The 14,433-nt window shown below is 40.0% G+C and overlaps 1 protein-coding gene across 3 annotated transcripts in view; it reads right to left on the bottom strand.

The window, feature by feature from the left end:
* LOC127359175 (protein PHTF2) overlaps positions 1-14,433 on the bottom strand; it is a 44,101-nt gene that overhangs the window by 18,271 nt on the left and 11,397 nt on the right. For all 3 annotated transcript variants that reach the window (XM_051393013.1, XM_051393014.1, XM_051393015.1), the window contains exon 3: positions 10,945-11,025. In XM_051393013.1, the coding sequence (XP_051248973.1) occupies positions 10,945-10,989 (45 nt within the window). In that variant the 5' untranslated portion in view covers positions 10,990-11,025. The remainder of the gene's footprint in view (positions 1-10,944; positions 11,026-14,433) is intronic.

The following is a 14,433-nucleotide window of genomic DNA, read 5'->3' as shown; positions in this document are numbered from 1 at the left end:
ACCCTGTTTTGCACTTTAATATGCTCCTACATAAGTAAGATCAATAATGACCTTAGGCCACGCCTTTTGAAAATATGACACATTCTGTAAAAACTTTGTAGTGTATATGTTTATACAGAGTTAAATATTCAACCCAAGAATGTTCTTATGGCAGCACCATTTCATCAAATGGAAATATTGTAAATGTCTTGTGTATCATTTTATACACATTTCACCAAAATGTGAAAAATAACATGAATAAAACATAGAAACAAAATAAAAATGTAATATAAAGTCACAGTACAGACTAAGTCACCTTAATATTTAAGTTTATACACGACAAGGATGGGTTTACTGTGTGTTAAGCAAATATGCGTGTTATAATTAAGGCCATGTTTGGCATCTTTAAACACTTTGGGATCTTCAAAATAAAGTTGTGTGGATTTACACAATGTTTGGTTGCACAACAGTTTGTGGAGTTGAAAGGGTTAGCATACTTCAGCACCAAACCAACAACACACTGTATCTCCATTATGTGACTTCTTCTCTCTCGTTTACTTCTGACCTCTCGGTTTTTATTCATTCCTTTCTTGTCGCTGAAGTGCAGTTAAAAACCTGTGAAACTGGTCGAAAAAAAAAAGGGCAGGTTTAACTAGAGTGCAGTTTACGAGAAACCTCTCAGACAGCATGATCTTGTACTACAGCCAGTATTTATCAATGTCACACAAACACGCACACGCAGAACACACAAGGAAGGAGAGGAGGGTATGACTGTGGGGAAACGCATGCGGCACCACCGGTCACTGTCACAGAGATCAATATACTCGCAGAGTCGAAGAGAAAGTGTGTGCACGAGTGTGTGCATGAGGCCAGTGGAGTGGTTAATGCACGCTTAAGTAGATCTATGCCAAATGCTCATATATGGAGTGTGTCTGTATGAGAAAAGCACGACAGAGACGATGGAGCGACAGAAAGAGAAACAGACAGGGATCCGTGGGAACAAGATAGATGTGTACCTTGCCCAGACATCTGACCTGGAAACACATACAAACGCTCAAAACAAACACACCCCAAGGTCAAATGGTCCAAATTCCACCCTGAGAGTTTCCAGTTTCTCATTTCTCCTCCTTTTTAATCCACAGTCACAATTAGCAGATAATACTCAGCTCTGACTGCTGAGAGGCAAAAGTCACATAATCTGGTTGCTTTTCATACAGCGTGTATGTCTGTCTGTCTGTCTGAGACTTAAAAGAGGATCAGCTGATGCTCTGACCTCAGCAGATCAGTGTATTCATTGTGAGTGTGTTTGAGTGTCTGGGTCAGTGGAAACTCTGCATCTTTAATGAGACTTCATTAAACATGGATAGGAAGATGGGAATGGGAGAGAGAGGAAGACAAGGAAAGAAAACATGAAGAGATGACAGAAACAGTTGGAGAGTTACTTTATCGATCTCTTTCTCTCAAACCATGTTTCTGTTGGGCAATAGCACTTATATCCAGTTAACACAGCAGATATTGACATTCAGCATGTTTCAATGTTTTGTTAAAACAATGCAAATGATTTTTAAATTTCTGTAAAAAAATTATAAAAATGTCTTTCTATAATAATAATAATAATAATTCCTAAATTCAGACTTCTGGATAGTTAAAAATAATCTCAGAAAAGTCAAATCTCAGTATTTGTGCTTTCACGTGGAGCGCACACACTGACGACTTGCGGTATCTCTGTGTTATCCACCAGATACCAGCGTGAGATGTAGGTCTCGCCCCACATTACATACTCGTGTCTGACCCTGATCTTGAGATGGGGCTTTCCTGCACAACCGTTAACCTTTATTCTGAAGTGTGTCACGCTTTCCATGCCGCAGTAGAAATCAGTATTTTTAAAATGAAAGCAGATACCGCCGCCACGCAGGTCACACTAATACAGACGATTACTGCTTTCCAGGAAAAGCAAAGCAAATCTCATCTGACTGAAGCATCCCGAGCTTCCTGTTAAACGTCCCAACACAGCAAGTCTATGTCTACGAGTTCACGCGGTTGTTTATTTTTCATTTCACAAACAAAACAAAAACATTTAATAGGGACTGTTGTAATAGATTTCCAGATAGAAAGTTCATTCTTGGCCTTGAAAACAGTGCTTGACAAAACAATCTCCCCACTTTCAAGCAAACATTGACAGGAAGTCCTTAGTGCTCAGAAAACGCTTCTACGATTCATGTGATACGAAAAAAAGCTCTAGAACAGCTGAACTGAGCTTGTGGTGAGACTGTATTACTCAAGATTCTGATCCAACATAAAAGCTTTAAAATAAAACCTGAAACAATTTCAATCTTTTCCGTCTTTTGTAGTGAAGCAGCTGCATATTTTACACGATGAAGAAATCAAAAGCTACAGAATGGCTATTAAATGGTGAGACAATCCTGCCTCCTTTTCCAAGCAGGAGAGTTCAGCAGTTTGTAATTGTCCAACTTAACTAAGGCTGCTCAATTAATCGAAATTTGATCATGATTACGATTTTGGGGCCAAATGATCTCAAAACTAAAAAAAAAAAAAAAAAAGCGTTGTTCGTTGTATACAGTCTGCATATTTCGCGAACGCGTATTTCCGTCCCTCCCCCACAGCACGAGTCATGCGCTCGGTATACTCGCCGTTCCCGACGTGTCGCGAGACAATGTGAAGTCTCGGGAGCACCCTAACTATTTATACGTGCGCTGGTGGTCGCGACACTAGTTGCAGTCTTCTCCCGTCACGATGTTTTCGTTTGAACAGGTAACGCGGAGACTTACAAATGTTTATGGGGAAAGGAAAGTGTAACTGAGGACTTCCTTGCAAAGTGTTTTTGACAAATGTCCAATAAATGCAGCATGTTTCTGAAGTTTAAAAAAAATTATCGTTTGAACAATTGTGATTTCAATTTTGACCCAAATAATCGTGATTATGATTTTTTCCATAATCGAGCAGGCCTAAACTTAACATCTCCATTTTATCATAAATCCTATTTCTGTCCATTTCTGCAACAGAAATTAACAGTTTTTTTTGTCTTTTAATGCTGCAATAAGGCACTGTAAGTTACTCCTTCATTCATTTAGCAAAATAAATAGCAATTCTTAAAATCTGACACTACGATTGGGCTGTGACTTACTGACAAATGTAGATCCTGAGCTTCCACCAGTTGAGAACAAATGGCCTATTCCAAGCACCGGTTTAGCATTAAAATCTGACTGATTTACTGTGTGACATTCGGGCTGACAGCTAATTTTCCACATCACTCAACCTATCACACACACACACACACACACACACACACACACACACACACACACACACACACACACACACACACACACACACACACACACACACACACACACACACACACACACACACACACACACACACACACACACACACACACACACACACACACACACACACACACACACACACACACACACACACACACACACACACACACACACACACACACACGAGAGGATGGAGGAGTATATGTGGAGGACAGCCAGAGGGCAAACATGAACAGACTATGCAGCAGAAAGATAGCGGAGAGGGTGTAGATAAGGAGGAAAGAGGGGAAATTTCCACACACACACACACAAACACCACATCCCTCGTTACATGGAGTAATGAGGTACTGAGACCTGACAGCAGGGCTTAACGGCACTAGAAATCCTCTTATGCACACACATACGCTCACATCACTACTGTATCTGACCACCTTCTCTCAAAACAAATTAGTTTCTCCGTCCACTTGCCTCCTAATTTTGGCATTTTGACATTCAAAATGAAATAAAAGAATATTGCTTTTGTAACTGCAAGGGGTTAAATACTCTCGCTCTTGGTCAAATTGTGATTACAAAGAGAAATCACAGACTTTCGTCGATTTGACAAGCAAATCGAGTGCTGAGAGTGCACCAGAAGGGAAGATGACGAGGCCAAGTGTGCCGCTGCGGCAGTGCTGGGGTCACCATGGCGACGGATGGAGGGACGATCCAGAGAGAGAGAGAGAGAGAGAGAGAGAGAGAGAGAGAGAGAGAGAGAGAGAGAGAGAGAGAGAGAGAGAGAGAGAGAGAGAGAGAGAGAGAGAGAGAGAGAGAGAGAGAGAGATTATGTTGGTGAGGCAACAGAATTATATAACAACTGCCTCTGCAATAGAGGGGGTGTTACACAGACACAGACACACTGCTGGTTTGAAGAGGTGTGTTTAAGTGTGTGTCTACAGTAGACAGACATTCAGGAGGTTTAACACATTAACACACACATCAGCTGTGAATAATCTACATTGTTCAGTGGTGTTAATTATTGCCTTTCATTTGCCATCTGTAGCTGGGGTTCAAATGTGTGGCTCCAAATTACCACCAACCTGATCAGATACAGAGTGAGTATGCTGCCTGTGATAAGCGATGAACTTACAGAAAATTACTACCCAGCTCTGCACTTCCCCTCTGCTCTATGGAGCATTTGAGGGCCTTTCTGCAAATTGTTTTGGTTTCACGGCTCGCAGCTTTACGGTTTTGGTTCCCTCTCACTGCTCTCCCAGCATCAAACGGCTAAGAGACAGTTAGTGATTGCTGGAAGATAGTGGAGCATTTAGGTACAAAAGAGCAAGATATTTCCCCTCAGGAGTTGGTGGTGACAAAGACAGAGTCCATATTGGACTTACATTCATCAGGTGGACAGAAACATGACTCCAAATGAATGTTTGTCTGGTGGATGTGTAAATAAACTGCTAACAAGCTTGCCATATAAACTCTATAAAGCGATAATATGTCCGTGCTGTGTTTACAGCTCTTTACTGCTGCCAATACATAATCCTTTATCAAGCCAACAAATGCCAAGTGTTTGCTGGGTCCGATCGAAAAGTAGGATTTGCTTCTTTTCTCAGTTTTGTGTCTTTGCAAACTGGATATCTTTGTTGTCAGACTTTAAAAGGCATCACCTTTAACTATGAGAAATTGTAATGGGCATTTTTCTAATTGTTCCAGCATCTTATAGACTAAAATTTACTGATTAATTAAATAACCAACGGATACACCAATAATGAAAATAACCTTACAGACCTACAGTCTTACAATCTTTATTAAGCAATACAATTTGTATCGGGACCTTAAAATCACGTGGTGCTATTGGCTATATAACACTGTCAAGTCCATCCTTTCTGTATCGCTAAGGCCAATATAGACAGCCAACAAAATGCTTAACATTCCAGTAAATGACTCATCTATATTTTCCTATTTCCTTCTAGTCTGAAAACCTCAGTGAACCCGGTTGTGATGGAAAATCCCTCTGCTACTTGTGGGAATCACCTATTTACATACGTCTGCCAGGGTGTGGTCAGCTTTAAGACACAGCTGGTGTGTGTACAAGGACACTTTCAGTTTAGAGTGTAGGTATGTGGCGTGAGTGTCAAGGACTGAATGGATAAACACAGCAACCAGTGAATGAAACGGTTTATAATTCATTGGTTAATCCAAATTAGGGCCAAAACTAATGATTATTTTCATTATCCATCATCATGATTTTAAACAATTAACTGGTTATCAAATTTGCTGTCGCCTGTTTTATCAATTAAAACAAATAATTTCACCACGAATCCCAAAATACAGGTGACGACCCCATCATGAGCTGATCTTGACACAATTAATTAATATGATCATCTGTCGATTTTTGAAGATGAAACTGAACATTTTAATCAAAAATTGGATCATTAAATAAGTGAAGTGTCCCAAGAGCAAGAAAACAGCAAGAAGAAACAGTAAAGGTGCGAACGAACACACAAATAAAAATGGAATAAACAACAGATCATTGGCTGATCAATTTAAAAAGAATTCGGGTCAGGCACCTGGTTGTGGCGTGGAGATTAACCCATCTGCTGTGTTTTCAGGTGTGACCATGGTAACACAGAGAGAGAGGTGTTGCTGTAGTACGTGTGTGTGTGTGTGTGTGTGTGTGTGTGTGTGTGTGTGTGTGTGTGTGTGTGTGTGTGTAGGTCTATTTTCAGCTTAGACAGGTGTGTGTGTGTGTGACAGATGGTAAAACCTCCTTTTAGCAGCCACATACTAGACCATTTAGAAAGATTTACTTCACAAAACAAGTAAAAACACAAGAAGATTTATTATTTATTTAAGTTTTAGGGTACTACTAATGTCAATTAGTAGTTAATCAGTTCATCTGCCAACTGTTTTCTCAATGAATCAAAGGATCATTTAGTCTATGAAATGTTAGAAAATTGTAATAATATCAATATCTAACAACCCAGGGCAACAATGCACGTTTGCACAACAATCGTCTGAGTGACTTCTTTGCTTTCGATGAGGAGGTTACAACATCCTTCAACTCCGACAATGCAGTCATTGAATATCTGAAGATCAGAGATGGAGATCCTGAATTGTTACCCTACAATATCCATGAATTTCCACAGACTATCCAGTGAGCTGGTGGAGAGGCTCTGGAGCCTGAGCATGCTGAGTATGTTGTCTGACAAACTATTTGGGATTTCCTCCTCATGAGAATTAACCACTGCTTTAGTGAGAAACATGTCAGCGTCAACAATCCTTTTTTGTTGAGAAGGTGACACAAGCAGCATTTGTGGTATTTTTACTTAAAAATGGACTCAAACGACAACAACGAGTACTATTATATTACTAATATTATAATTAAAAATAACTGGAAATTTAGAGCAAATGAATGTGAATCGACCGCAGCCTTGTATGCCAGACGCAAAAAAAATACCAAACTGTGATTGGTCATTATCCAGACTGATTTGGGGTGAAAGAGAGACAGTTTTGTTGACTAGCAGCTGTTGCTGTCTTGTTTTGTTGTTGTTTATAGGATGGGATTCCTCATATATTGGTGGAAAGCGAAATGCACATAAAGCAGGCAACTGCACCACTCGTTTTTGTTCTTTAACTAGACCTGTTGCCAAATAACTACATATAAATCAATATATAATATAGGAAAAACATAAAGCTACTGTTTGTGTCATCTCCTCTACTCTCTAAATGTCCTCCATATAAAAACATATTGATCTTGTAAAGTGATTAACGTCCACAGATCTCGCCCGCATACCAAGGATATGAACTGTGTCACTTATGTCTTAAAATAGGCCTTAGAGCCACCACACAAATAAGATATAAGCTGATTTATTACAGTGCAACTTTTTAAGCTCAAATGCTTACAACAGGAGCCGGCAATTGGCTTCCTACTTGGCGATGGCAAGCTTGATGTGTCAGACATTTAAAAAAAGAAAACAAGGAAGTCTGTCTGGTGCTGTAACAGATATAGACTACACAGCTGCATGCGTCTTCATGGTGATAGGGTCTTGGCATGGCGCCGTGGCAAGCAAAAAAAAAAAAAAAAAAAAAAAAAAAGGACAGCTTCCACACAAACGTAACACTGAGACTGAGACTATTTGCAGCCAGACATAGCACGGTCAGAAATATACCGATGCGTCATCCAGGTCGCCTGCTGTAGTGCTGCAGAGGCTGGGGAGCAGAGGGAGGCAAGGTCAGCCTCACAGACCTGCTTGAAAGTCTGGACCTTTCTCTCAAAACCTAAAATCTGGCATCTCTTCTAGTCAACAGGACATTTTTTCTTGTCTTTGCACTTGATGTCTTATTACTTTCCATTTCTGACTGAAAAATAAAATCTTTCCAAGCCCATCCGTGGTGTTTTCTGTAGTTTTTATACATCTGAATCAACAGAAAAATAGGGTTTCTCACTCACTTCTGGTTAGTCATGCAGATAGTTTTGGCTTTGTCTATTTTTGAGATATTTGTCTTTAAGATGTCACCACATCAAGACAATGGAGGTGGATTCAATTGTGTTTATGACGCACACAGCCTGTAAATGCAAATGAACATGTCACTGAATAATCCCCTGAAAACTGTTTTTACAGGGACTATTTCTTAAGTAGAAAGTAGTTCCAATGTACACAGGAAGTTCTGTCGATTGTAAGTAATGGGGACACCGTTTCTGGAAAACACCACTGCTGCTGAATTTTTCTTTTTTTAAATTATGAGTATATGAGCACCACAGGGGAAATTACATTCACCTCCATTGTAATGAGCTGGGTATATAAATACCAGTAAAGTACTAAAGTAAGTACTAACTGCATAGCGAGATACCACTACAGGAAAGTGAAAGTGCCAATGAAAACTATTTTCCAATAAACTTCATGATAAAGTGTTCTTTAAAAAACACATGAATAGTATCTCTGACCACATCTACAATATAAAGTGAGCAATGCCCAGATCACAAAGACACCACCACTCATACAAGCCAAGGCTACCAATGCAAAAGTCTTTTTCAACCACGTCAGGGTTATCATTTAAAAATACACACACCTAAATACTCTGTTTATTTGGCAGGATTTCAGGTGCTTACTTAATACTGAGTAAACCGCACGCTATCTCTTGCACTGTCTTGTATTTTTAGCAAAGCTAAACTTGACGGAATAAAATAGCTGCAATGAAACCATCCTTGTCCTTCAAGGCTCGTCTATCTGCTGTGTTATTGTTCAGCCTGTGAATCTCAGGACCGATAGAGATATCTGAATCACTGCTGACGAATAAAATCACCGTCCCAGAGATTCAAACAGCAAAAAGACAAGACAAAGCCTTGATTATGACGTCTGACTGAGAATCACAATCTTTAACAGAGTGTTTTATCTCATTTACCTTCAAGCAGTCAGAGGAAGAACATGTATACTGTCTAAAAAGGGACGTCAAAGAAGACAGGTGTGATCTGCTCCTTAGAAAGGCCTTTATTCATTCATGACTAAGCAGTTGCCGTCACTGGTGTGCCCCTGCCTAGACAAGCTTAGCTAGACACACACAGACACACACACACACACACACACACACACACACACACACACACACACCTATGTATGATTACTGTTTACCCTAAGGCAGCTATCAAGCTTAATTTTAAATGAATTAAAGAAAACACAGATTTTCTGTTTTTAATCCTGTTTCTTAAAATAATCTTGCAGGTTTGAAAAAGCCTAATTAAGACTTAAAACCTTTATAATATTACCTGCAATTAAATTACACTAATTGTAGAACCAAAACAGAGGCGAAGCTGTGAAAACCTGCTATTTTCAGTTGACAATAGTTGTTTTGTCTCAGGCAGACAGCAGTGTCTAAAGTTTAGACCTTTAATTAACGTTTGCAACTTCTCATATGAGTCATCTGCAGTGTGATCTGATTCCAGTGAAAGCTTCGGTTGATGTCTTCATCTGCCAGGTGCACGCACAAGATCAGAGAGACGGACGGACAAACAGGCTGTAATTATATGACAGACAGAAACAAGACCAAAAAAAGAAAGCAGACGGACAGATGTGGGGACAGAGAGGTCACAGAGAAATAATAATAGCCACGAACGGCCTAAGAAGAGACAGACGGGGTCATAATGACAGACAGGTTTGTGAGGACAGACAGCCCCAAGAGACACACGGCAGTGTGTAAGCTGAGAGCTGCAGGGGGAGCAGCGTTGGAGACCAGCAGTGGGATCTGATATCTGAGACCATGGAACAAGAAGACACACAACACCAGCCTGGATTCACACTGTGTCGAACGGCCCGACTCCGCTGCTGCTGCTGCTGATGGCGCTGAGGAGGTCTCTGCCACAATACCGTGCATCAAAAAGAGTCTGCACACTCCAAACTCTATATCGAATAATAATTAACAAATGCTTCAGACCCAGAGCAATCGGCCGATGTTTGTTTATTACTGATATATTGATGTCTGTATGAAAGATGGGTGATAAGGAACTGCAGTAAGGAAATGCCAAAGATACCGTTGGTGTAATCTAGAAACAACGTTGCGATAAGTTTGTTTAGAGTTTGTTTGTTTGTTTGTTTGTTTGATTGAGAGTCCTGACAACTTCAACTGTAAAATGTCGCCCAGTACAAATTAAAAAAAAACCCTCCTTATCAAAAATCTTTGTTTATGTTACGTGTTTATAGAACATATTGGTCAATACATCGTTATCAGGCTCTAGTGCGCAAGAACAGGAAGTGTGGAAAGCGAATAAAAACATTCTTCATTGTGCAAACTCCTTCAGAATCCGTTAGACTTTACATTAGTTATATGTACTCAGCTTTATTTTGCTTGGTTGAGCACAATGTTTTTGTCTCCCACTTTTAAATATTACTTTATTTAATCATTCAGTGTCACTAAAATATTGAGGATACTCTCTGTAAGCATCAAATTTTGTACAACAACTATTAAAATCAACTGTGGAAAACTGACATGCTGCTGAAAGCCTCAGAAAAGTACACTTCATTCGTTTATGGTCAAAAACTTTAGATCTTTTATGTATTTTACCTCCTTCATATTTTTTCCCCACTCGATCTGTACCATTTAGTTTAGTTTGCTTATTTCTATGTCATTTAAAGGAATTTTTGGTTAACATCGAGACGATCCTCGTCTTTACGTATTTTTAGTACGTCGTTGCACATCCCCATACTGTATGTGTCGAGGTTAGGTTACTTTATTTGTACATGTAGGTAGATTTGGTTTGCAGTAAAAAGACAAGGCATTCCTCTTGACAAAAAAATATTTAAACAACAAAACTAACAGAAAAACATGCCTGCACAACTAGGCTCAACAACACTAACAGGCTGATGAAGGCTTTCAGCACAAACAGGCTGCTTATTAAATTCTGCACCATCTAATGTGAGGCAAGGCTCTCTTGAGTAACTATTTCCTAAAGCCTAGAAGCAATGCGGAATGTAGCCACATAATTGAATCTCATGTTATCCTTTTAAATTTCTCATGTAATATGAATCTTTTAGAGAAAATATATGCTGCAAAATATGTAAAAAATATATATATATACACACAACCAGTAAAGATATTTTAATATAGCTTTTTTCTTATTTTGTGACATGCAAAAACCAAGCCAGAGTGCAAACGCAAAAAATGTAAGGAGTCTTACCTTTTTCTGGTACCACACCACGGCATCTTTTACTTTGGAAGCCATTTACATTTCCCTTCTCCCGGCCTAGGGCATCTTAGACTGAAAACACACAGCGAGAGAGAGAGAGAGAGAGGGCGAGAGAGCAGTGTGAGTGATGGAGTAATAAGGAGAGAGAGAGGAGGACTGATGTCTATATACCTGATAGGAAGGTGTGTCATGACAACTTACAAAAGGAGAGAGGGAGGGAGGGGAAAACGCACAAACACACACAGTTATGCAGATTTGAAGGCGTTCACTTTGCTTTTCTTCCTCCGACATCTCACACACACACACACACACACACACACACACACACACACACACACACACACACACACACACACACACACACACACACACACACACACACACACACACACACACACACACACACACACACACACACACACACACACACACACACACACACACACACACACACACACACACACACACACACACACACACACACACAGTCTCCCTTGACACCCATCTTCCCACATAAACAAACAGTCTTTCTATAAGCCGGCCTTGGAAAACAATTATCACATTAATAGTGCTGCTTCAAAGCTGGTTGCTCCCACTGAATCACATTCTGACACACACCGACACGTAAAAACACACACGTGCATTATTCCGGGAAAATTTTGGAACGGCTGTTGGATCCCTCGAATTGGTTTGGGTGTGTGGGTGACTGTGTGTTTGTACGTGTGTGTGTGTGTATGAGCCTGTTTTTCCAAGCAACAGTTCACTTTGAGCTCACTCCCAACGATGAGAGACAGTGAGCCCTGCAATGGTGACAAAATTTCCTTACAGCTCACAAATGAAAGAATCTTGTTAATTTGTACCAGTCAACGGCTTGAGTTTTACTCAAGGTTTTTTTTAGGCATAAAATTTTTAGTGAAACTTGAGTTAGGATATTTTTGTTTCTTGAGTCAATCCTTATCTTTCAAAACTAAACTTTCTTTATATCCACATCATGACATGGATTAATGCTGGTTTTCTGTAAATAATAACAACTACATCATACTGGGGGTTCAAGCATAAGTTACAGACCTACAGATATTCAGCAATACCTTTGAACTCATTTTTACCAACAGACCTCAGGTTATTATTTGTTATATTATTTAGCATAGTATTGCCAATATGTGACTACTGATGACTGACCACCACCAAAATAAACCACATTGTATTACTCACTGTCAGTATCTGGGTCATGGAAAGCAAGCAAGCGAGCATCCGTGTCCAGAGTGTACGTTAAGCCCTGCAGTGTTTCAGTGTTACGGTCAGTGTGTTATTACAGTAAGTTGTCTTTGAAACAGGATCTCCCAGTGATAGCGGTGATGTGAGCTTGTATGTTGTGTTTTTAAAAAAAAAAATTGTACCAGAGCAGAAAGAGTTTTACTCGTTCCACTTAAAACAACCCCGACCTTCGACACCGAGAACAAAAAGGAGTTGTCATTTCCTCAACTCAGCTTAATGTGTGAAAACTATTTCTTTGAAAACTTAACATGTGGACTGTAACAATGACTGTGACTGCTTAGGTACAGTAGGTTGCAACATTAAATGTAGAAACCTCTGTCAGTCGGTGGAGGTGAAAGAGGAAGATGAGGAGAAGACGGTGCGGTTAATGAGAAGCTGTAAAGTGGAAAATATGGAGGCTTCGCGGTTAGCCACTCTCCTTCCCTCTTGTTTCTCTCTGTCTCTGCCTCTCTTCCTTCCTCCTCTTTTAGTCTCAGTTTCTGTACATCATCTCTTTTCTGTTTCTCTGTTACATAAGTGCAGTGTTGTCCTGCTGTGTGAGTGGGAGGCAGCAGATAGATGGAGAGGGATGCAGGGCAGCGGCTCCAGGCCAGGCTGACTCGAGGGGCAGCGAGAGCTTCTGGGGTTCTGTTTTCTCTTTGGTTTCCTCAGTTATCAGGAAATATTACTCAGTCTGATGAAACATTTAGTTTGAACCTTTAATTTGATGAAGCAAACGAAGACTATTCATGCGTCATGGCATATCATTATATTGTTATGTGTTGCAATGCGTGAGGTGGCGCTAGCACAAGCTCTACACACACTCACACAAACTGAAATGATACCGAATGTGGCGGTTTCTCGCTAGATTTCAGACTTTTCAGACCCTTTTAGTGTCTTTATTTATATAAAGTGACTCAAATTTTGTGACCAATTCTGACCATCAGGGAAAAGGCAATGTTCCTGTAGTCTGTAAATATGTAAATAGTTTGTTCGACGTTCTCTCTCACGCTTTCCCTCCAGATCTCTGTATTAGGGTGTTCCTATAGCTTATACGTAAATAGTTTGTTTGAGCGTGTAAATATTTAAATACTTTGATTGTCTTCCTAACTTTGCAGGTTTTTAAAACTTTTTGTACTGATTATTTGGCTTAATAAAAATACTTTTCAAAGTGTGTGTATGTACCTTTCCATCGCCGTCAGAAACAGATTTGCATTTCCACTGCAGTGTGCACTGACGCATTTATCGTTCAAACAGTTAGAATGTGATTAAAGGAGTTATGAAAACTGACCATTCAGACATATGCAAAGTGGACAACTAGCAGAACTGAGTCAAAGAAGTAACAAGAGATACCGAAACTAAGCTATTAAACTATTTTTTTTAACAAAAACCTACCTGATGAGTTAAACTGTGACAGTCTACCTTGAAAGAAATGTGAGTCATACTACTGTTTGAAAGCTCTGCAGCTTATCTGCCGACGAGCAAACCCCAACACTTTATACGTGCGATAAAGTCACCTCCTCAAACAAGTAGTATTAGTGCGAGTGTACGTGTCAAAGTTCTCATGTTCAAAGCAGCGGTGAGTGGGTCCAAGTGCGTCAAGAATGTGAGAAGTTCAAAAGCAGGAAGGAGAAAACAATATTGTACTCTGAGCAAAGTGTGACCAGTTTCTGAAAACACACGCACAACCATGGCAAACCACCAGAAGAGCGATGCACAAATCTGCAAAGAACCCAGCTTCCATAACCACAAATGCAGCATGCATGCTGCTTATAAAGATGCAGAGGTGTGGGTCTATGTGTATATGTGTGTGTGTGTGTGCGCACAAAAGGCGAGACATTTTTAGCAACAGGAAGAAAGTCTCTTGCTTGCTGCTGTCTACGATTAAAATCATTACTCCTCCCCTCCATCTTTCAACACTGAACCGCACTATTCTATACATACGGTATATCGTACACTTACTTTTTGCTATTAAAGTATATTTGCACTTAAACTTGAAAGACTTCGCATGGACCATGCTGGCTCGTCCCTTTTATGTGCAGTGGTAACACAAAATGTGTTTACAGTGTCAATAAAGGAGTTCATTTTGAAACTTAAGTGGAGAGAGAGATAGAGGCGGTGAAAGAAAAGAGTAATGAACATAGCCAAGAGAGAGAGGAAGGAGCAGGGTGTATATAAAGAGTAACCACCATATGGGAGTGTGAGAATGTGAGAAAAGCACTCTGC

This window comes from Dicentrarchus labrax, unplaced genomic scaffold (genome assembly GCF_905237075.1).
Source record: "Dicentrarchus labrax unplaced genomic scaffold, dlabrax2021, whole genome shotgun sequence".
NCBI lineage: Eukaryota > Metazoa > Chordata > Actinopteri > Moronidae > Dicentrarchus > Dicentrarchus labrax.
The sequence above is the reverse complement of the archived record's forward strand: the minus strand, read 5'-3'. Positions and strand labels throughout refer to the sequence as shown.